The sequence below is a fragment of the Eptatretus burgeri genome, chromosome 4 (assembly GCF_056783735.1).
Source record: "Eptatretus burgeri isolate ZD-2024b chromosome 4, Ebu_testis_v1, whole genome shotgun sequence".
Classification (NCBI taxonomy): domain Eukaryota; kingdom Metazoa; phylum Chordata; class Myxini; order Myxiniformes; family Myxinidae; genus Eptatretus; species Eptatretus burgeri.
Window position 1 is genome coordinate 118,686,980 of NC_140964.1, and position 21,439 is coordinate 118,708,418.

Sequence of the window (21,439 nt, forward strand, 5' to 3'; positions counted from 1 at the left end):
GCCACGACCTTTACCGTCACAACTCGCCACCATCGCATCACCGTCATCTCGCGCCACTTGTGGGCACCGATGCTGGACTCGTGTAGGGCGCGCACCGAGCAGCGTGTTCAAAAGCATCGCGGACTTTCCGAGAAAAACGGATCAAAAACGACTCACGCCCACTTTTGTTCCGTCCAATCGGTGAGCGAGGGGCGGTTTGGCCCCGCCTCCAGGGCGTTGGAGGGCGGTCGCTATATGCAAATTCATGGATCAAAAAGCATTCACGCCCACTTTTCCTCGGGCCAATGGGGAGCGAGGTGAAAGGTCGGAGGCAGAGGGTCAAAGATGAAAGAGCGAAGCCACGGGGCTTATAAAAACGACTGCGTTCGTCAGAAGAGGGCAGTTCGCAGGAGGAAGGGGCAGTTGGCAGTTGGGAGTTCGCGGAGCCAGTGAAGGGTTGGGACGAGTCAAGAGTCGGAGTGAAGAGGACGAAGCTGTGGAGAGGCGGCGGCGGCGAAGGCGGTTGAGGGGGTGCTCGCGTCGGATTCGGGGAACTGCGGAAGGAGAGGCCGGCGGCGCGACCGAGGTCGTGGTGGAGACGCTCGTCGCGGGACCCGAGATTTTGTGAAATCCTCCTTTCCCCGAGCATCAGCAACCCCCTCCTGTTTGCCCCCGCGCTGAGATAGTGCGACAAAGGGGGCCCCCTTCCCACCCCCTACCAGACACTGTCCGCGAGGCCCGCGGAGTTGAGGCACCACCGCCGCTCCGCGTCTCATCATCAGACGGGTAGGCCCGACACGGTCTCGGCCCCAGGCCCGCCTACCCCCTCATCCTGGAGGGTGGTTCTCTTTTCTTTTGCTTTGGGAATATGTGTTGTGGCGCCGTCTGTGAAGTAAAATTGTATAAGTGTTGCCGAGTGCCCGGTAGTCGGATAGATCTGCATTGTTGCATTTGCTTTTTGTCTTCTTCTTTTACATGTGCTTTTGGTGGAATTGTATACGTGTGCTTTCCGTTCATCGCGAAATAAATGTGCTTATTGTTGAACTGTTTTCCCGCTTCGCTTTGTCATTTCTTTCATTGAATCCCCATCTTGCTTCACGTAAAGGGTTGGTCGTGGGCTAAGACGCCCGATAATTAATCGAACCGTCAAGGCCGACGAATAACACCGCTCGGTTATCCCGATAGTACGGAACGGGTCGCTTAAGTGGCCCGTGTCCGAAGTCGACCTGCGGCGAGGTGCGATCGCCCGGTCTACCCTCCGTGTGGGTACTTAGGTAGGTCGAATTTGGCGAGCAACCCTATCCCACGCGGGGGCCGATTGGCACGATCGCGGTGAGACCGAAAGGTCCACCCGTGACTGGTTCCCGGCGTTAGTCCGAGAGGGTCACGACTGGATTGTCCGTCCGGTGGGCGACGTGCCGCGATTCGAGTTACGTGGCCGTCAGCACGCCGGCGGGCGCGAATCCGCAACAATATACATAGATAGATATATATATATATATATATATATATATATATATATATATATATATATATATAGATAGATAGATATATATATATATATATATATATATATATATATATATATATATATATATATATATATAATCACAAATTGTTATATAGTGCTTAGATTCCACACACAAAAATAAACTTGTAGACAAGATCGAGAGATTGACTTACTTCTTTTTGGTGCTGTAACATTTTTTTTTTTATTATTACTCTCTTTGCATCGGAAGACAAATACGAACCAAGCATTGAGGGGTTTGGGTCTGAAAAAATTAAAAAAAAATAATTACAAGTGGCATTTTGTTGGTACACATTTATTTCCTTCACAAAAAAAGGGAATAACAATGGGGTAAAAGTGTTGTTACAGCACTCCCGCAGTGGTTTTGCAGAGCTTCACAATGAGCAGGGAATTTTGGGAAATAACGGACATACCGTGTGGTGTTGCATTGCAGCCAGGAACACATTTAAATGGAGATGTGCACATAACCCGAACGGCATTGCACGTAATTATTGTTCGAGTCGCTGGAGATGGTTAAAGCGATAACAGCGATTGCTTACACTCAGAGGTTGTAAAGTCCCTCCGTAACCAATGGCCATGCTCCCTTTCATGCATTCATTGGTGGGCATTGATGATGTTCACGAACTCTGGCTTGAGGGAAGCTCCGCCAACGAGAAAGCCATCAACATCCGCCTTTCCTGCAATCTCTTTGCAGTTGGCAGCTGTTACCGAGCCTGGGGAAGGAAGTGAAATGGAAGAAGGAAAGAAGGGTCGAGGAAAAGGGGAAGAGGAAGGAGAGCACATAGCTTCAACGAAATACATAGTAGGGCAAAGATCTCTTACAACAGAATCATGTTTTCAACAAAAGTTTAACCAAAACCTTCAAAGTCCCAAACAGATGTGCTGGGGGCAAGGACAGTTAAGGTGATACGAGAAAGCTTTCCACAATGAACAGATGTCACTAGATGGACCACCTGAGCATATGGTGCTGAAGGAATTCTGATCGAGATGCTGCACAACGCACAAAATTCAGCACATAGTCATTAACCTCGATGGGTTCCAGAAAAAGAATGCACTTGTTCGCCTGATATTCAAGGACAACTCAATCTTGCTCTGCAAATGAACCAAAGTTGTGTCGAGCAGAACCCCGCCATGCACGGAAGAAATTAATGATGTCAACTTTTTATTCGCAATGTTTCACGTCGCCCAAAAAATGGGAGATATTACTGGTGCATTAGAGTAGAGACGTGGAGAAATTTAAAATGGACATACTTCTGTTATTATGCGCTAATAGAAGATCCATAAATGCTGAGAGCACTTGTTAGAAATGAAAAAGAAATTAAGTTTTAATGTTTGATTAAATGGACTCCATGAAAAATTTGAATGACTACTGAAAGAGGGTTGGACAGATGGTCTCGAGTTACGCACACTCTCCGCCAAGCTGTATAGCACGAGTTAGAATCCTGACCCGGCGATAAACAGTCATGCCGGTGTTTCACAGGCAGGGTGATTCAATGTGTGTGCCATCCCTCAGGTGGACGTTAAACCAGTGTCCCCGTCAGCCGACATTAGTTGGTGACCGTTAAAGACCGCATGGTGTCTTTCACGAAGAGGAGGTGAGCCATTGTCAGCACCCTGGCCAAATTCCAAATTCCTGCCCGAACCTTAAATCGCCCATCAGGCCTGGCTAGCTGGTTCGTGAAATACTTGGGCCATGCTTCATCCGGCCAACTCAACAAGAACTTGGGAACAATTGCGGCTGTTAAAGAGGACTAAAAAGGTGAAGGAATAACTTGGGTGGGGGGAAAATCAATCGTGTCATTTACAGCAAAATTCTTTAAATCTCATTTCTTTTGACGTCATCCTATGCCCACACAATCCCAAATGCAACTAAATTTGAAATTTCTCCCACATTTGGCAAAAAGTCTGACATCGCATCGCCTGGTGTTCACAATGGAATTCAGCACGAAAGGGAATGTTTTCCATTATAATGTGTAAAGGGCATCAATGTAGTACTGACTGGGCCACCTTTTTGCTCATTCATAGAAGTGCTGTACCAACCATACTGTACCATGTAGAGTATAAACGAATCCACTTAGACAAACTGAAACAGGAGCTAACGCGAGGAGGAGGATGGGGTCAGGGGATGATCGTTTGCATTCTATTTTACTTCCGGAACGTCTTCAGCGAGATTACGAGAACATGGCGGTTGAGAGTGCAATGTGCACACATTCACGAGACAAATGATGATGATTCCTGCAAAACTGATCCATCACAAGAAAAGGATGAGAGGAGCGCATTTGAGTTTACAACATAAATGTAGGTGTTGTTGAACAAAGCTTTGAAGCTACAGTTTTATTCCATTTTCATTCTGGACATGCCAACCAGGCAACCATTTTCACACGAGGGTACTTTTCAAACGTGGCGAAGGCCTCTTGCACCCTCGAAACATTTTGCCTCTCCGTCTCCATCGGTTATTCATCACAAACTCCCACGCCGTTTCAAACGCTCGCTCATGGTATTAACAAAGCATCGAGCATGCGGTTCACGGCAAATAACGGTGTGATTGCAGCATACGAGTGAAGGAACTAACCTCTCCAACACCAGAGGAAAGCGTTAGACTTTCCCCGGTGAATGCAAAACAAATCCTCATCTCTTGGGCATTTCCAGCACAAATTACTTTTGTGGTTATGAAGAAAAAATAAAAAATAAAAAAATAAAAAAGGAAGAGGGGTGAATTTCACTGCACTAATGGCTGAAGCTAATTAGTCACCACAAAAGCTCCCAGAACGAAAGAATCTAATTGTTCACTGTAAATTAGTATTCGAGATAGTGGTCAGAGCACCGACAATGGGTTTGAAGAACACCGTCAAAAAGGACACAGAAATTACCTAAAAACCTCGTTTTCTTTTTAAATCATACAATCCTTTAACAGGAATCATCACAGAAGAGATTTATCACAAACCAAAAAAAAACAAAATCCTGGAAGCAGAACAAAAAGGAAGCAGAATAAACTACAGCTGGAATAATTGGATAAATAAGGCCACACTACAAAACTGCAGAGCAAACAAATACCAAACTTTGAACAGGGTGGATCAATTACAAGAAAGTGTTTGAGAGTGTGCCACAGTCGTGGGTAATAACGTGTAGGATCAATCCCCAAATAATTGGACCAATTTAAAAAAAATGCAATTGGGTATTGGAACACTTCGTTAATACTACAACAGGAAGAAGGGGGGAGAAAAAAAACAAAAAAAAAATCTAAATCCGAGGAGTGAAGATATGACATGCTATGATGTTCCAAGAAAACAGCCTTTTCCCTGGTCCTAGACCCACTAACCTCATTTAAAATGAACTAGAACAGCACACGTTGGAGCGCATACCTCCGCCACGCTTTACAGTTTACATTTTGTATCCCACTGATAGGCCAGATTTGGATCCACACCTTAAACAAAATCTAATCGGCTTGCTTATCCACCTAATTTTTTTCCCCCCAAACTCTTCCATAACGTTTTGAAATATCACGCTTTTTTATCGTTTTTGGCCCCATCTATCAATGGTGTAAAATCACTTGAAAAAAATTTTTTTTTGTACCCGGATCTTCACCAAAATCTAATCAATTAGTTCTGGTCACACACCAAAAGCGGTCCACCAAGTTTCGTGCAAACTCGTCCAGAACTCGAGATATCCTGCTCATAGAGACAGACAGACAGACAAATAAACAGGGTGAAAACAACCTCCATCCACCTTCGGTGATAGAGGTAACAAGGCCATGGATAGAGCTTAACCTCCAACAGAAGTACATCCAAAGGAACAAAGAAAGGTGACATCTACCCTAAATAGGACGATTTAAAACTCTGCAAACCAAAAATTATCAGAACAGCTAGAGCAAGTAAAACAGTACCCCTAAGCAATTCAAGTTCAACAAGAAGCAAATACTTCGATATCGCATGGCTGGGGGCACTAAAAGGTTAAGAATGATGAAATAATTTTGCAGTTATAAAATTTAAATGTAGACACGGTGAATTAGCATGCATGATGGGAAGAGTTGTGACGTTGGACAAATTTCTATTTATAGCCCTCAGATCAAAGGGACGTACGTGGCCATAAGTGTGACAGAAGACGTGACAGAAGACACAGGACAGAATAGCCAATTATATAACAGCACGATGTAAAAATGTGCTTGTTGCACAGTCAGAGTGCAGGTAAACCAACGAAAATGGACAACGTAAATATCGACCCAAAAACGACAATACAAAAGCTTGAAAACAAAGCATCATACAAATGCCTCAGATAAGAGGGCCACCAAACCTGTCACAACCAAATACACAAAACGGTGCTAAAGGAATACCTATGCAGAACTAGGCCAATCCTGAAGATGTAGCTGTCCAAGAAAAATAAATAAATCAATCAAAGCTATAAACCAGCTTACAGTACCAGTGTTCCAAAAGTTGTAAAATAGTAAACTGGCCACATGTGTAAGCAAACATGTTAGAAAGCAAAACAAGGAAACTCACTATCCAGAAAATGTTCCACCAAAAAAAAAAAAAAATGTTATGGATAGCATGATACTTGCGAAATCCTGCCTTTTTTCTCTTTTTTTTTTCCCCGCCTTTGGAATAAACTTCCTCACTCTATTCTTTCCCATTCTTCCCTCCAGGCTTTCAAAACAGCTGTTCACCACCACCTCTTATCTTCCCCCATCCAAATCCTCGATCTTTTCTACCCCCGATAATCCACCCAAACCCACTTCCTTCATTTCTCCTGCTTTCCTTCCTGAAAGTCCCTGTAATGTCCATCTTCTCTTCGCCATGTTCCCCGTCCCATCCCCATCCCTCTCCCTTCCACAGTTCACCTAATGTGTCTGTTCCCCACTGTTTTGTCCCTTCCACTCCCACCCCTCTTCTCATGCCCCCTTGCTGTGAGTTGTGTGTTAGCTCTCATACGAGCCTCGACAAGGCATACAAAAAAAAAAAAATCCATAAAACAAATTTGACCTTAAAAATCATTTGTGGTTGATTTCAATGACAAAAAACAAATTCTCTTAAAATTTACAGTCACATGGAGGAAAATTGACAATTTTAGAAACAAGTCAACTTTTTGACCTCTGTCAACCTCAAAAATACTCGTTCATTGAATTTGTTGACATGATTTGCAAATCCTCTTCAAATTTCAAGTCAATGGGATGAAAATTGAGGATTTTAGAGATCTCACCCAAGTTGACCTTTGGCCCACTTTAGCCTCAAAAATAATTGGTGGTTCAATTCCAATGACTGGATATGCAAATCCTCTTCAAATTTCTAGTCAATCGGATGAAGATCGAGGATTTTAGAAATTTGACCTTTCGACCTCAAAAAGAACAATAGGCTTCTTGCTTATGATGAACGCTACCATGTGGTGAAGTTTCATGAAGATTGTTTTTTTTTAAATTGTGACCTGCAAGAGATGAACATTAAAAAAACAAGAAAAAGACGTCGTGCAGAGAACGATACTTGCAAAAATCCACCCTCCTCTCCAAAGGTTGCCATGGGTACATCAAATTGTCCATTTCATCAAGATTAAAATTGACAATCTTTATCAAAACACAGATCAATCGGATGAAAATTTATTATTTTTCAGATTGAAATTGATGATTTTAGAAGTTTGACCTTGAGTTGACCTTTGACCTCAATAAATGGTTGGTTTCCCAATTTCAGTGATGCACGATGCAAATCCTGTTCATAGTTCATGTTCAACATAAAATGATGATTTTTTCAGTTGAAAATTGATGATTTTAGAAGTTTAACCTTTGACCTCAAAAATAGTTGGTTTCCCAATTCACACGCAACATGCAAATCTTGTTCAAATTTCAAGTCAATCGGATGAAAAAAAAAATTACAATTTGACCTCAACATCACTAGGCTTCTCAGTTGAGACTATCTCTAAAACTCGGTAATGTTTCATGACGATCGGTTTATAATTGTGACGTGGAGGCGATAAACAGACAGAATAACAAAAATCAACTGACCAATATACTTGAAAAAAAATCTTCAATTTTGCAATTAACAAACAAACAAAAAACACCATTGCATCCCAAGAATGTACCTGCCAGGACATTGGTGGATTGGAATCCAACGAGTGCACAGAGCACTGTAGAATTGGCCCATTATGTAAAAAGCTCAACAGACTACCAAATCCAAATTTGTGCAAAAACAATGAAAAAAAAAAATCATGTCCAAGCACTGTTCACCTTGTTTTTTTTTTTCCCCCCCAAAATATCTCGCTTAAATATTCGCAAAAGTACTACCACCAAGATACGCACCTGCACCCCCCTCCTGATGAAACTTTCAGAGTCCAGACTGATTGCACAGCTCGGCCCTTTTATTCTTTGCTTCTTCCATCGAGGGAGACGACGACGACGACTACGACGACTGAATGTTCATAAGGAAATATCATGAATCTCCGTGTCTGCTAAAATAATGAAATACCTCTTTCCACGACAATTCTTTTGCAACTCGTGTATGTTGAACTGTTTGGAGTTAGCGGGAATCATAACATGCAATCTTTGGCCAGACGAAAGACCAGTTGCCTGGCGAAGTTTCAAGGCAGCGTAGTCAATATTGCAGCTTGGGAAGGAAATCGAAAGGAAAGGGAGCTTTGTGGTCCTTGGCACATTTATGGGACTCAGGTTTGCACACAGTATGCAAATTGGCTCAGCTCTGTGCGCTCAATACAAGCAATGCCTGCAGTGTAGGCGAGAAAGTTTCCCTGCTAAGAGGCCAGCTCTCATCCTGGGTTGCTTCTGACAAGATTATTGCTGTCAGCAGGGATGCACAACTTCTGCTTTTGAACAAGTGCATGGATGTTAATTTGATCAACACAAATGGCAGTTGGCACGCAGACAATGCTAAGCATTGCAGATCATCGAAACAGAAAATGTGTAGTACCAGGCAAAGCTTTGCTGCCTCCACGTCACACCCCCCAACCCCAACCAACCAACCATCCTTGAAAAGCATACACTGTGAAGTACTCATCTTTGGTGTAGATCTGTCGTGTCATTTCCATGAAAGTTAAATTGAGTGAATACATATTCCTTGTTGTACCCATGTAAACATGGCCAGTAATCAGGGTTGATGCATGAACGTTACAGAACATGAAACACTTTACAACAAAAACCACAAAAGATACTTCGCATGAACAACTCGCAGGGCACTCGGCCGAGCGCATACCTCTGCCAGGTAATGCCTGATCCACGAGAACATATCGGGCCCAATACATTTTTCAAACATACTATACTGTACTATATTGTTTTTGGCCAACTCTATCAATGATGAAGAATCACTTAAAAAGAAGAAAAAAAAAAAACAACAATAATAATTCTCGTATCCAGATCCCGATTCAGATCTTCACCAAAATCGAATCAATTAGCCCCTGCGACACACCCAACCTCTCCAACAAGTTTTGACTGAATCAGTCAACAACTTTTTGAGATATCGTGCTCCATATCGGGGTTTTTTGGCCCGATCTCTCAATGGTGAAGAATCACGTAAAATTCTAGTAATCGGATCCAGATACGGATCCTCACCAAAATCTAATCAGTTCGTCCTTGTCACACACCGAACCTGTCCACAAAATTTCATCCGGATCCGTACACAACTTTTTGAGCTCTCCGATACATGGAAAAACAAACAGTACATAAAGGGGTGAAAACATAACCACCTTCACCTTCGGTGGCGGAGGTAACAAGTACTTTTCAGTATTTTTACCTATGCCGCCGAAGGTGGACAGAAGTTATGGTTTCACTACTGTGGGACTCGGGTTTGCACACAGTATGTAAATCGACTCAGTTTGGGAGTGTAACATGACGAACCGATTCGAATTTAGTGAGTATCCGATTCAAAGAGGTTTTTTTTAAACGATTCTTCATGATTGGGAGATTAGGGCCAAAAACAATGTCGAATCGTTATGGATGGATGGATGGATTCAGACGAAGCTTGGTGGTTCAGTTGGGTAGGTGACAAGAACAAGCCGACTCAATTTTGGTTCAGGTCCGGATCCAGATCCGGCCAATCATTGGGAGACAAAACGTAAACTGTTCAGCCTGGCAGAGGTCTGTGCTCGACCGAGTGCCGTTCGACTTACTGTTTTATTTTTTGGTTTTTTTTTTTCATTGACCTCAATTTTTCCTGCTCAAAAAAAGTAATCACGTCATTGAATTGTATTGTTTGAATTGTAAAAGGGTGATGTCCCTTAAAAGGAAACCATTCATCTTTCAGCAAAGCAATGTACTTGAAGTCCATGTGGCTTCTTAATACGTAAAATAGAAATGTGCGATGACCCAGGCCGTCTGCACAAATCAACTCTTCTGTTCCTCCATTCTCCCACATGTGGAACAACCTTCCAGAGGTTGTGCCATCCCACTCCCCTCCCACCCCAGGCATCAAATAGATGCTGCACCACCATCTCCCATCACCCCCATCTCCCATCACCCCCATCTCCCAATGACCCTGCCTACCTTAACCCTCTTGCTTGTAGTTCCCTCGCCTCCTTTCCTGTTCATTCACCCCCTTACTTGCAGCATCTAAATGCAACTCCACTATCCGTTCATACCCACTCTGTCACCTTTCTCTGCCAAGGAGTCAATCTTGTAAAGAGAAAATAAATAAATAAATAAAGAGAAATTTCGACCCAATTGGCGCCTGGAGAAATGAAGAATATGGCACGGGTCCGTTTCGAGAATCACCACCACCGAGATAAAATGCAACGTACCACTCCACGTTAACAGCAGCAGGTGGGAATTACAGGAGATTCACATTTATATTTACATGGGAGAAAGCAAGGAGAAAAAGAAAATAGGAAATTCAAATTCCTGGAATTGTCAAAATATGTTTCATTTTCACCACAAAACCCTGAGAAGCGAGCGGACCTTAGGAGCAGCGCGCATGCCAAACTGGACCAGATGTGCACACCAGCACCAATGAAACACAAAGGAAGGGGGAGGGGGGGGTGACAAACATTGCATCCAACTTGTCGGAGGGTCAGAAGAGCAGAAGATCTGAAGTGAAAAAAGTACTTCACATCCTTCACAAACAAACAAACAAACAAACTTCGTTGAGATAGATCTCAAGTTGGGACGTTTCCACGCTTCTCAAACAGCTCAAGTTTCAACGTCGAAAACAACGCTCCGTTTTCCATACAATGGCGGAGTGAAAACATTTTTTGTTTTGCCGACGAGGACGGCAACACCTCAGATCATTTCAACACGAAAAAAAAAAAAAAAAAAAACCACATTCCATTCCTGGAACACGCCCTTCTCTCTCCTAAATCTCAGCAGCTTCCACAAGGAAAGCCCAAGTGGCACAGGCCGAGCCACGTTTTCGTGTACAAAGCTTTCACAGCTCGCCCCGGAGTGTCATCAGACATAATTAACTGAAGGTGATCACATTCCCAGCCCTCTGTGCCGGTTCCAGATATTTCCTGCACTTTGAGCATCTAAATCTCTCTTTTTAAGCTACTCCATCAAAGCCATCCCCGCATGGTGAAGCGGCATAAAAGAACATCATCTGCCATTTTGCGGGAATATCAGACGGCGTGCATGTGTGCCACGCTTTCAAACTCTTACGGCGACATAAACATGAACCCAACAACCCATGGGGCAGATACGATCGGTTCTGTTCACGGTTCTCGAGGCAGCAGAGGGATTACGCCGCTTCGATTGGAATGCTTTGTGGTGCGAATGAGGTCTGTTCTACGAAACAGATATGTCCAAGCGGGGCCGACGCAAACTTCCCAAATCCGCAACACCACGGCATCCAATGGCACCACCGAAGTTCCCTTCGATATCTATTCCCCCCCACCACCCCCAACTGCCTGGATGTGACAATAGACATGGTGAGCAAACGTCGTGTGAGGAAGCAAATCACCGCTTACCTCCATATATAATCCTGGTGTTACTTGCAACGTCTGCGGAGATGTGTTCCTTCATCCAGACACGAAGCTTCTCGTGGATTTCTTGAGCCTGCACACAAACGAAAGAATCGCTGTACAAGCCCTGCCGTATTCGTAGAAAGCCAAACATCAAAACATAACGCACGCGAGGGTTGACTTTGCAGGACGCAAAGGGTATCTGAAGGAAGCATGTCAAACAAGGCCGAGAGCACAACGGTGCAGTTCAACAACATCCGATGAAAACACGAGACCTGTAATGATTTAATTGATGTTTGTTATGGAGGATACCAAGCCTGGTGTTGGCTTGGCACCTTAGGGTGTCGAGTCGGAGCCCCTGTCGACTGCTGAATTAACACCATGTGGGGTCGACTCGGCCCGTCATCCTTTCCGAGGTCAGCGACATGAGTACCTGTGCACTGGGGTAATAACCATTTGGGATAACCTGCGGCAGGAGTGGCAACCCGTCCCAGACTGCACTCCTTGCCAAGGAAACTGCCTCGGCAGCCCTATGTGCCTCCACAGGACGAAACGAACGGTATTAACTACTATCATTATTACCGAGGACACTCAATGATTGTTGTGGCACCAACTAACAGGTTCAAAATATGAGCAAACAAATTTTGGGAAGAGCGTTGTTGATAAATCACTGTATGCTAATGATCACCTCCACCACCGAACGTGGACGGAGATTATGTTTTCACTCCTGTCTGTCTGTGATTGGGACGAAACGTGGTGGAGAGGTTGGGCGTGTGACACGGACACAAAGATTCCATATTGGTGAAGATCTGGATACTAAAAAAAAAAGTTTCAAGTGATTCTTCACTGTTGAGAGATCGGGCCAAAGGGGGATACACGCAAATCTCGAAAGGTTGTTGATGGATTCGGCCAAAACATGGTGGATGAGTTGGGTCGGTACGAAGAACGAGCCGATTCGATTTCGGTTAAGATCAAGATGCAGTTCGGGCCCATCAGTGGGATAGAAAAGGTAAACTATTCAGCTCGGTGTCGGTATGCGCTCTACCGTTGTAGTTTTGGCTGTGAAAATTCAATGGAATGAAACCCATTAATCATCAGCCTGTGTAAGATTCATTGCAAGGAATGCCGGAGAAAAAAGGTCATTTGGCCATTCGTGCCCGTGTCACGTCTCCAGCGAAGCAGTCCCACACAAACAACTCGGGGCTTTATCGGAATACAAAAGCTCATAGGTCCCCATCACAGATCTTCAACTGCGACCAAGTGAAGACCACTCAGTGGTCCAAATGGTACATAAGAGTTGTTAAATAATTAATAATAATTTGTTCCCTTGCAAGGAATTTCAATTAAGGAGGCGGCCATAAGTCCCAAAGCCGATGCTACGATTGGTTGTTTGGCAGTACTCGATCGTTTTTAAATGTAGAGCGTCAAGCAAGGAACCAATTGTATCATCTTTTTGATGGCACGGCTGGGGTCAGGTCTGAACCGCTGACCTCTCAGACTCCGAGGGGATGCTCTACCCAGTATGCCACCGAGTCTGGTTCATCAGATAAAGCCGACAGTTGATCATATTCCTGTGGTTTTTCTTATCTTCACAATTTTGTGATCTACGTGTGCTGGCAGGATGTCCAAGGAGGTACGCACAATCGTCGGAGCCATTTAGCCAGTCTTCAAATCTCGGCCCAGCTTCAAACTGTCATCCTGGTGTCCTTTAAGCATGGTGAGGCATCAATCAATGTGTGTGCTGTCCCTCAGATGGATGTTCTTCCCATTTGCCACCATTAGTTTGTGGCCGTTAAAGATGCACGGTCTCCTTCTCAGAGTCGGCAGGCTATCGCCAGCATCCTGGCCAAAATCCAAATTCTTGCCTCAACCTAGAGCATGTTGTGTCAGCGGGATCCTCAGCCAATGATGCTGCTTTCAGGTATGTGCTGAACACTAAAGACGAAGAAGGCAATAACGATGACAACGAAAATGATGAAGAAGGCGACGAAGAAGACAAAATGTGTGTCCCAAACGACAGACAAACGGACCCAAATACAACACCCACCCTCTCTTCTGGCGAGGAGAAAACGTTTTGACACTTGGGACGGCTAACAATGCAGGTAACAATCAAACAGTTTGAGTATCTTGAGCATATCGGAGGTCATTCTGTCAAAGTAAAACAAACTGTAGTTGTGCAAGGACTATTTACACATATATATATATATATATATATATATATATATATATATATATATATATATATATATATATATATATATATATATATATATATATATATATATATATATATATATATATATATATATATAATCTGGGATTTAATCATAAAATGTTGAGAATCCTAATTTTTGGATGGAACTGCACAACAAACAGAACAACTTTAGCATTGCTTGATCATTTAAATAGATACAACTACGATATCAACAAAAACTTACGGTTGGAACCTGTCAACTGCTTACATAGCTTCACTAACACCTTGTTATCAAGTGTGAAGGAGTAACCGTGACGTTAGATACTTTATCTGCCCGAAGCTATATTCACTTTATTGTGATTATAGTACACTTCTCTTTTATAATACAAGTTCCCTTTCAAGGACCTCTGACACACGAGGCAGCCATTGGGTCCATTAAAGCCTGCACTATTGTTAGCAATTCATGGTTGTTTGTCTGTGGTCAATCCTTTTTAAATGCTGAACGTTAAGCAAATAAACAGCAAGTAAAAGTTTGCTTTAAATATTTGGAATGATTCGGCTGGGGTTTTAACTGCCGACCTCCCAGACTCAAAGCGGAAAGTCGATCCATTACACTGCCCTCTTCATAATTTGAATGCAGCACAATACTGTGGGGGTAGCATCATTGGCTGAGGGTGCAGTGATGTCACTGATGCAATGCAATTTTACCATGGTGCTGGTAAGCCTCAGAGCGTCCGATATGGATGATGACATCGCTTCAGGTCACCACCCCCGCACGCACCACGGGATCTATAAAAGGACGGGTCGTGGAGCCGCTAGTTGTGTGTCATTGCTGCTCGTCGTTGTCTGGCTTGGGATCGACAGCGAACCAATTCCCCTGCTGGCTCCACCATTCTTTACCAATTATCCTGCTGACTCCACCTTCTTCACCACCTTGTCGCCTACTCTCCACCCACTCACTATTGACTCTGCCTCTCTCCCAACACTCACTTTTGACTCCGCCTCTCTCGACCCATTGGCTTTTGACTCTCCCTCTCTCGACCCATTGGCTTTTGACTCTGCCTCTCTCGACCCATTGGCTTTTGACTCCGCCTCTCTCGACCCATTGGCTTTTGACTCCACCTTTCTCCACCCATTGGCTTTTGACTCCGCCTTTCTCCACCCATTGGCTTTTGACTCTGCCTTTCTCCACCCATTGGCTTTTGACTCCACCTTTCTCCACCCATTGGCTTTTGACTCCGCCTTTCTCCACCCATTCGCTGCTGGCTCCACCCAAGTTCATCCCTTTACACCTGAGGGTCGCATCTCATTCTCTGGACCGATGCTAGCTGCACAAAGTAAGAGACGATGCGCCAGCTGTCAGGGAGGTATCACCCAGTGGAGCATCCCCCCCAAAACGTATTGGTGGCGCAATCGTGCAAGGTATTGAGAGGCCGTTAGCCTCATCTCCTCTCCTTTTTCTGTTCATTAACTCCTCTTCATCGGGGTGTGTGTATGTGTGCGTGTGCATGTGTGTCCTGGCGCCAGTCCTAGCTCGAGTCAAGATTGTACAAGAATTATATCGGGATAACTCTGCTCTGAGTTTGCTTTTGTAAGTTGCTTGTATATTGCCGCAACTCTCACATCTTACTATCTCTGCTTACACACCACAATAAAAGCTATATTCACTGTGCCACATACCTTTCCTCGCCTGCATGTAATAAATCCCTTTGTAGAAATGTTCCCAGCCCGTTTTTGTCTGTTCTTTCATTGATCCAGCATGGTCCATATCCTAACTCAGCCAGGACTTTATACCCAACAATCCGTTCCTTTTAACCGGTAAGTCCTTGGCAGTGTCGCTCGGCTGCATCTGATCCGGTAAAGTGATCCGGTTTGGACAAGTTGTACCGAGGGCGTGTCCCCCGGTAATTAGGTCACCTGATTAATTAGGTAACCCAATTAACCCATAAATGGGAAAACCCTAGGTCACGTGGTTGAGTTATTGGTGTTCACGGTCGATTAGCGACCCGCCGTGTCACGAAATTATCAGTGTGCGACGGCCTGCAATTCCGAGGAATCTGGTAGGAACCCGAGATAGTTTCCCCCCCCCCCCCCGGTGGTCTTCTCACCCGACTCACAGCCTGCAACAATATACTTGCGTCCAATCGGAGCAGGCCTCATTTTCAAGTGAGGGACTCGCTTTGCTTTTGCTTTTTAGTTCAATTTTTTTTTTCTTTAAATTGAAACATTATGCAGTTTGCTATCATACAAACTACAAAAGCAGATAATGTGATGGTTCTTAAGAGGACTAATTGCAAAGCCTACCACCCCCCCCCCCACATCGTCCTGCTCCCAAACCTTGAAACAACCCTTGTTCCGATTTATACAAATCTAGATATTTAACAATTTTGAGGGGAGGTGGGGGGGGGGGGGAGAACGAAATATCTAATCGGCGGAAGTCTGACAAATTTGCGTGAAATGAAATTTAAGTTTTTAATTATCGAAATGCTTATGTAATTGCATCATGATCATATTCATGCACGTGAAATAGAGGGAGGGATTAGCTCCTTCAAACCCACAAACCCCATTTACGGCAATTACCATGGTAAGCCAATATCATGGAAAACACAATTTAACCAAACAATAAATAAATAATTTTTTTAAACCAAACCAAAACTCACCTGCTCTGGCGTTGCCGTTTTTCCTGTTCCGATGGCCCAGACAGGTTCATAAGCAATGACTACTTTGCTCCAGTCCTTAACATTATCTGCACATCACACAGCGGAACAGGACAGGAAATACGAACAAAAATAAATAAATTACACATAAGATCGCAAAGACAACCTCCTTTCACATTTGCATTTTGTTTATTAAAAGCTAGCAAACCCCACCAGTCACTTCGCTGATGGTAATACTAAAGGGGGAGAAGAGGGAGAGAGGGGTGGGGGAGAGAGGAGGTGGAGGGGAAAGGAGAGAGGAGGGGTGGGGGAAGGGAAGGCAGATGTGTGGTGGAGCGTTAATTACGATTCAGACCGTTTCATCAAAATTATTCTGAATAGAAAAACAGCAAAAATGTAAACAAAATCATGTCTGATATCCATTTTTTACTGGTCATACGAGAAACATGGTCCAGAGATAAACTCCTATCTCGACAAAAATACCACCCAGACACGTCCAGAGCCAAACACCGTCAGACATAACCACCATCCGGATATGTCCAGAGGCAGAGAGGCATAAGGGAGCTAGCAAAGAGTACGTTATGTTTTATGAACATGAACACGATATCAGCAATTTTTCAGGAATCAGGTTGGATTCAGTGTGATTACCAACTACAGTACTTACTGTATACAACCCTTATCATTCACTGAAAAACAACATTGCATTTATATAGACATTTCAGGGATATGTTCACAAACAATATGCTTCATAAACAGCTGCGTGTGATGGGTGGGGGAAAAATATAAATAATAGATAAAAATTTGGCTTTGGAATTTAGAAAACAAGTTAATATGGCAAACGGCTCAGAAATCGGGTGTTATTTCACAACCACTGGCTCAGGGTGACGGGGCAGGAACCACTGGCTCAGGGTGACGGGGCAGGAACCACTGGCTCAGGGTGACGGGGCAGGAACCACTGGCTCAGGGTGACGGGGCAGGAACCACTGGCTCAGGGTGACGGGGCAGGAACCACTGGCTCAGGGTGACGGGGCAGGAACCACTGGCTCAGGGTGACGGGGCAGGAACCACTGGCTCAGGGTGACGGGGCAGGAACCACTGGCTCAGGGTGACGGGGCAGGAACCACTGGCTCAGGGTGACGGGGCAGGAACCACTGGCTCAGGGTGACGGGGCAGGAACCACTGGCTCAGGGTGACGGGGCAGGAACCACTGGCTCAGGGTGACGGGGCAGGAACCACTGGCTCAGGGTGACGGGGCAGGAACCACTGGCTCAGGGTGACGGGGCAGGAACCACTGGCTCAGGGTGACGGGGCAGGAACCACTGGCTCAGGGTGACGGGGCAGGAACCACTGGCTCAGGGTGACGGGGCAGGAACCACTGGCTCAGGGTGACGGGGCAGGAACCACTGGCTCAGGGTGACGGGGCAGGAACCACTGGCTCAGGGTGACGGGGCAGGAACCACTGGCTCAGGGTGACTTAGCTCGGCAAAGGCATCTGCAGTGAGTGGACGATTCACTCAGAATGATGTAGAGCGGTACCACGATCGACAAGCGGCACAAAGCAAGTGGCTTAAGTAATTAATCAAAGACTCCAATTAAATGGTTGAGAAGTAACGGCTGGCATACCGTAAAGGATCCTTTTAACTTTAAAGCCGCTCTTCAACGTGCATGCAGTAGTTAAGTAAAATGACTTTATCCACAAAAGAGTTGCTGCTTAATGCAGAACAACCCTGGATACATCGCAAAGTTCAATCGCCCGTGAAATAAACATTGCAGAAAATCTGCCATTTTCCATGTCATGCGGTACATTGGTTTGGGGTCCACGCAAACGTTACAACTTTTTCTTTTTTTTCCCACCACATTTGCTTTGATTCCCAGTCGAGCACCTCGTGAAACCTCCAAAAGACACAGATCTGGCAAAAGCTATGGATAGGCAGTTCCTCTGGGGGACAGGGTGTGAGGTCGAGCAGTGAATGCTTTGAAAATCATACAGCTCAATGAAGCTGGTTAATTTTGGCACATTCCCAAACTTTTGTTCACTTAATATAATTCTCCAAACAGTAGAGAAAGATAAGTTTAATGCTTTGGAAATTACACATTTTCTTGTGTATGTATTGAGTAGGATGGAACATAACCTTGCTTGCTAAAAGTGAATAGGTATATCGGCTTCGTTATTTCTTTAAATTATCAGATTTCGACACTAAATTTAGTTTGGACGACATTCGATCCTCAAAACAGAAATAATATTTCGATGATATACTTCAATTAGTCCATGAGAGTAGATCGTGGGAAATCGTATCATGTAATGCATCAAATTGTTCCAAGCCCCCAATTTGAAAACTTATAGTACTTACAAAAGCGATGTACACAACGATTTGTAGCGAGGATGGAGAGGCATTCGATAATATGAGTGAGGATAGTGAATCCAAAAAAAATAAACATTATCGTTAAGAAATCATTGTGGCCAAGGCATGGTTGAGTCAAGGCAGAGTTGAGCAGGCCAAAAAAAAAAAAAAAATTAAAAAAAAAAAAACATGGCAACTTCAGACTCTAGCAATGTTATCAAGGATATGCCTCAAAACCTCATAGAAAGTGGTGACTGAGGATGCACCTGATGAAGGATATAATTAAATAAGACAGTTAATTATCATCAAAAGGTGTGTTTTAATGAACCCAAACACCCAATTTTCACTCTTGCACTTCCTTGGAATGCATGCAAAGTTCCAGGCTGCTTGGTTTCATGGTTTTGGAGTTATGGAGGAGACACACTGACAAACAAATGAGTGAAGATAATTTTTAAAATGTATAAAAAAAGTTTCCTATCCAAAGCTATGACTATCATAACTCTAGGCGCGCACGCGCGCGCGCGCGCGCACACGCGCACACACACGCGCACGCGCGCGCACGCACGCGCACACACACGCGCGCGCACGCACGCGCACACACGCACACACACACGCGCGCGCACGCACGCGCACACACGCACACACACACACACACACGCGCGCGCACACACACGCGCGCGCGCACACACACGCGCGCGCACACACACGCGCACACGCGCACGCGCACACGCGCACACACACGCGCACGCGCGCGCACGCACGCGCACACACACGCGCGCGCACACACACGCGCGCGCGCACACACACGCGCGCGCGCACACACACGCGCACGCGCGCGCACACACACGCGCGCGCGCACACACGCGCGCACGCGCGCGCGCACACACACGCGCACGCGCGCGCACACACACGCGCACGCGCGCGCACACACACGCGCACGCGCGCGCACACACACGCGCACGCGCGCGCACACACACGCGCACGCGCGCGCACACACACGCGCACGCGCGCGCACACACACGCGCACGCGCGCACGCGCGCACACACGCACGCACACGCGCACACACACGCGCGCACGCGCACACGCGCACGCGCACACGCGCACACACACGCGCACGCGCGCGCACGCACGCGCACACACACGCGCGCGCACACACACACGCGCACGCACGCACGCGCACGCACACGCACGCGCACGCACACACACGCGCACGCGCGCACGCACGCACGCACGCACGCACACACACACACACACACACACACACACACACACACACACACACACACACACACACACACACACCTGGGTGGAACGAGTTGAAAAGTGGTTTCAACTACCCTTAACAGTGAAACATAGGTGGTGAGAATGGTGGTGTACACCCTTAACTGTGAAACACAGGTGGTGGGAATGGTGGTGTACACCCTTAACTGTAAAACACAGGTGGTGGGAATGGTGGTGTACACCCTCAACTGTGAAACACAGGTGGTGAGAATGGTGGTGTACACCCTTAACTGTGAAACACAGGTGGTGGGAATGGTGGTGTACACCCTTAACAGCGAAACACAGGAGGTGAGAATGGTGGTGTACACCCTAAACAGCGAAACACAGGAGGTGAGAATGGTGGTGTACACCCTTAACAGTGAAACACAGGAGGTGGGAATGGTGGTGTACACCCTTAACAGTGAAACACAGGTGGTGGGAATGGTGGTGTACACCCTTAACAGTGAAACACAGGAGGTGAGAATGGTGGTGTACACCCTTAACAGTGAAAAACAGGAGGTGAGAATGATGGTGTACCCTTAACAGTGAAACACAGGTGGTGAGAATGGTGGTGTACACCCTTAACAGTGAAACACAGGTGGTGAGAATGCTGGTGTACCCTTAACAGTGAAACACAGGTGGTGAGAATGGTGGTGTACACCCTTGACAGTGAAACACAGGTGGTGAGAATGCTGGTGTACCCTTAACAGTGAAACACAGGTGGTGAGAATGGTGGTGTCCACCCTTAACAGTGAAACACAGGTGGTGAGAATGGTGGTGTCTACCCTTAACAGTGAAACACAGGTGGTGAGAATGGTGGTGTCCACCCTTAACAGTGAAACACAGGTGGTGAGAATGGTGGTGTCCACCCTTAACAGTGAAACACAGGTGGTGAGAATGGTGGTGTCCACCCTTAACAGTGAAACACAGGTGGTGAGAATGGTGGTGTACACACTTAACAGTGAAACACAGGTGGTGAGAATGGTGGTGCACACCCTTAACATTGAAACACAGGTGGTGAGAATGGTGGTGTACACCCTTAACAGCGAAACACAGGAGGTGAGAATGGTGGTGTACACCCTAAACAGCGAAACACAGGAGGTGGGAATGGTGGTGTACCCTTAACAGTGAAACACAGGTGGTGAGAATTGTGGTGAGAATGGTGGTGAGAATGGTGGTGTACACCCTTAACAGTGAAACACAGGTGGTGAGAATGGTGGTGTCCACCCTTAACAGTGAAACACAGGTGGTGAGAATGGTGGTGTACCCTTAACAGTGAAACACAGGTGGTGAGAATGGTGGTGTACCCTTAACAGTGAAACACAGGTGGTGAGAATGGTGGTGAGAATGGTGGTGTACACCCTTAACAGTGAAACACAGGTGGTGAGAATGGTGGTGTCCACCCTTAACAGTGAAACACAGGTGGTGAGAATGGTGGTGTACCCTTAACAGTGAAACACAGGTGGTGAGAATGGTGGTGTACCCTTAACAGTGAAACACAGGTGGTGAGAATGGTGGTGTACCCTTAACAGTGAAACACAGGTGGTGAGAATGGTGGTGTACCCTTAACAGTGAAACACAGGTGGTGAGAATGGT

General features: G+C 45.6%; 1 protein-coding gene across 1 annotated transcript in view; it reads right to left on the minus strand.

Annotated features, from left to right (window-relative positions):
- Window positions 1-1,786: 1,786 nt before the first annotated feature.
- Window positions 1,787-21,439, minus strand: part of TPI1 (triosephosphate isomerase 1) — a 55,468-nt gene continuing 35,815 nt past the window's right edge. Inside the window, exons 5-7 of the mRNA XM_085879863.1 lie at window positions 16,244-16,329; window positions 11,396-11,483; window positions 1,787-2,220 (exon numbers count right to left, since the gene is read on the minus strand). Of these exons, the coding sequence (XP_085735989.1) occupies window positions 2,102-2,220; window positions 11,396-11,483; window positions 16,244-16,329 (293 nt within the window). The 3' untranslated portion in view covers window positions 1,787-2,101. The remainder of the gene's footprint in view (window positions 2,221-11,395; window positions 11,484-16,243; window positions 16,330-21,439) is intronic.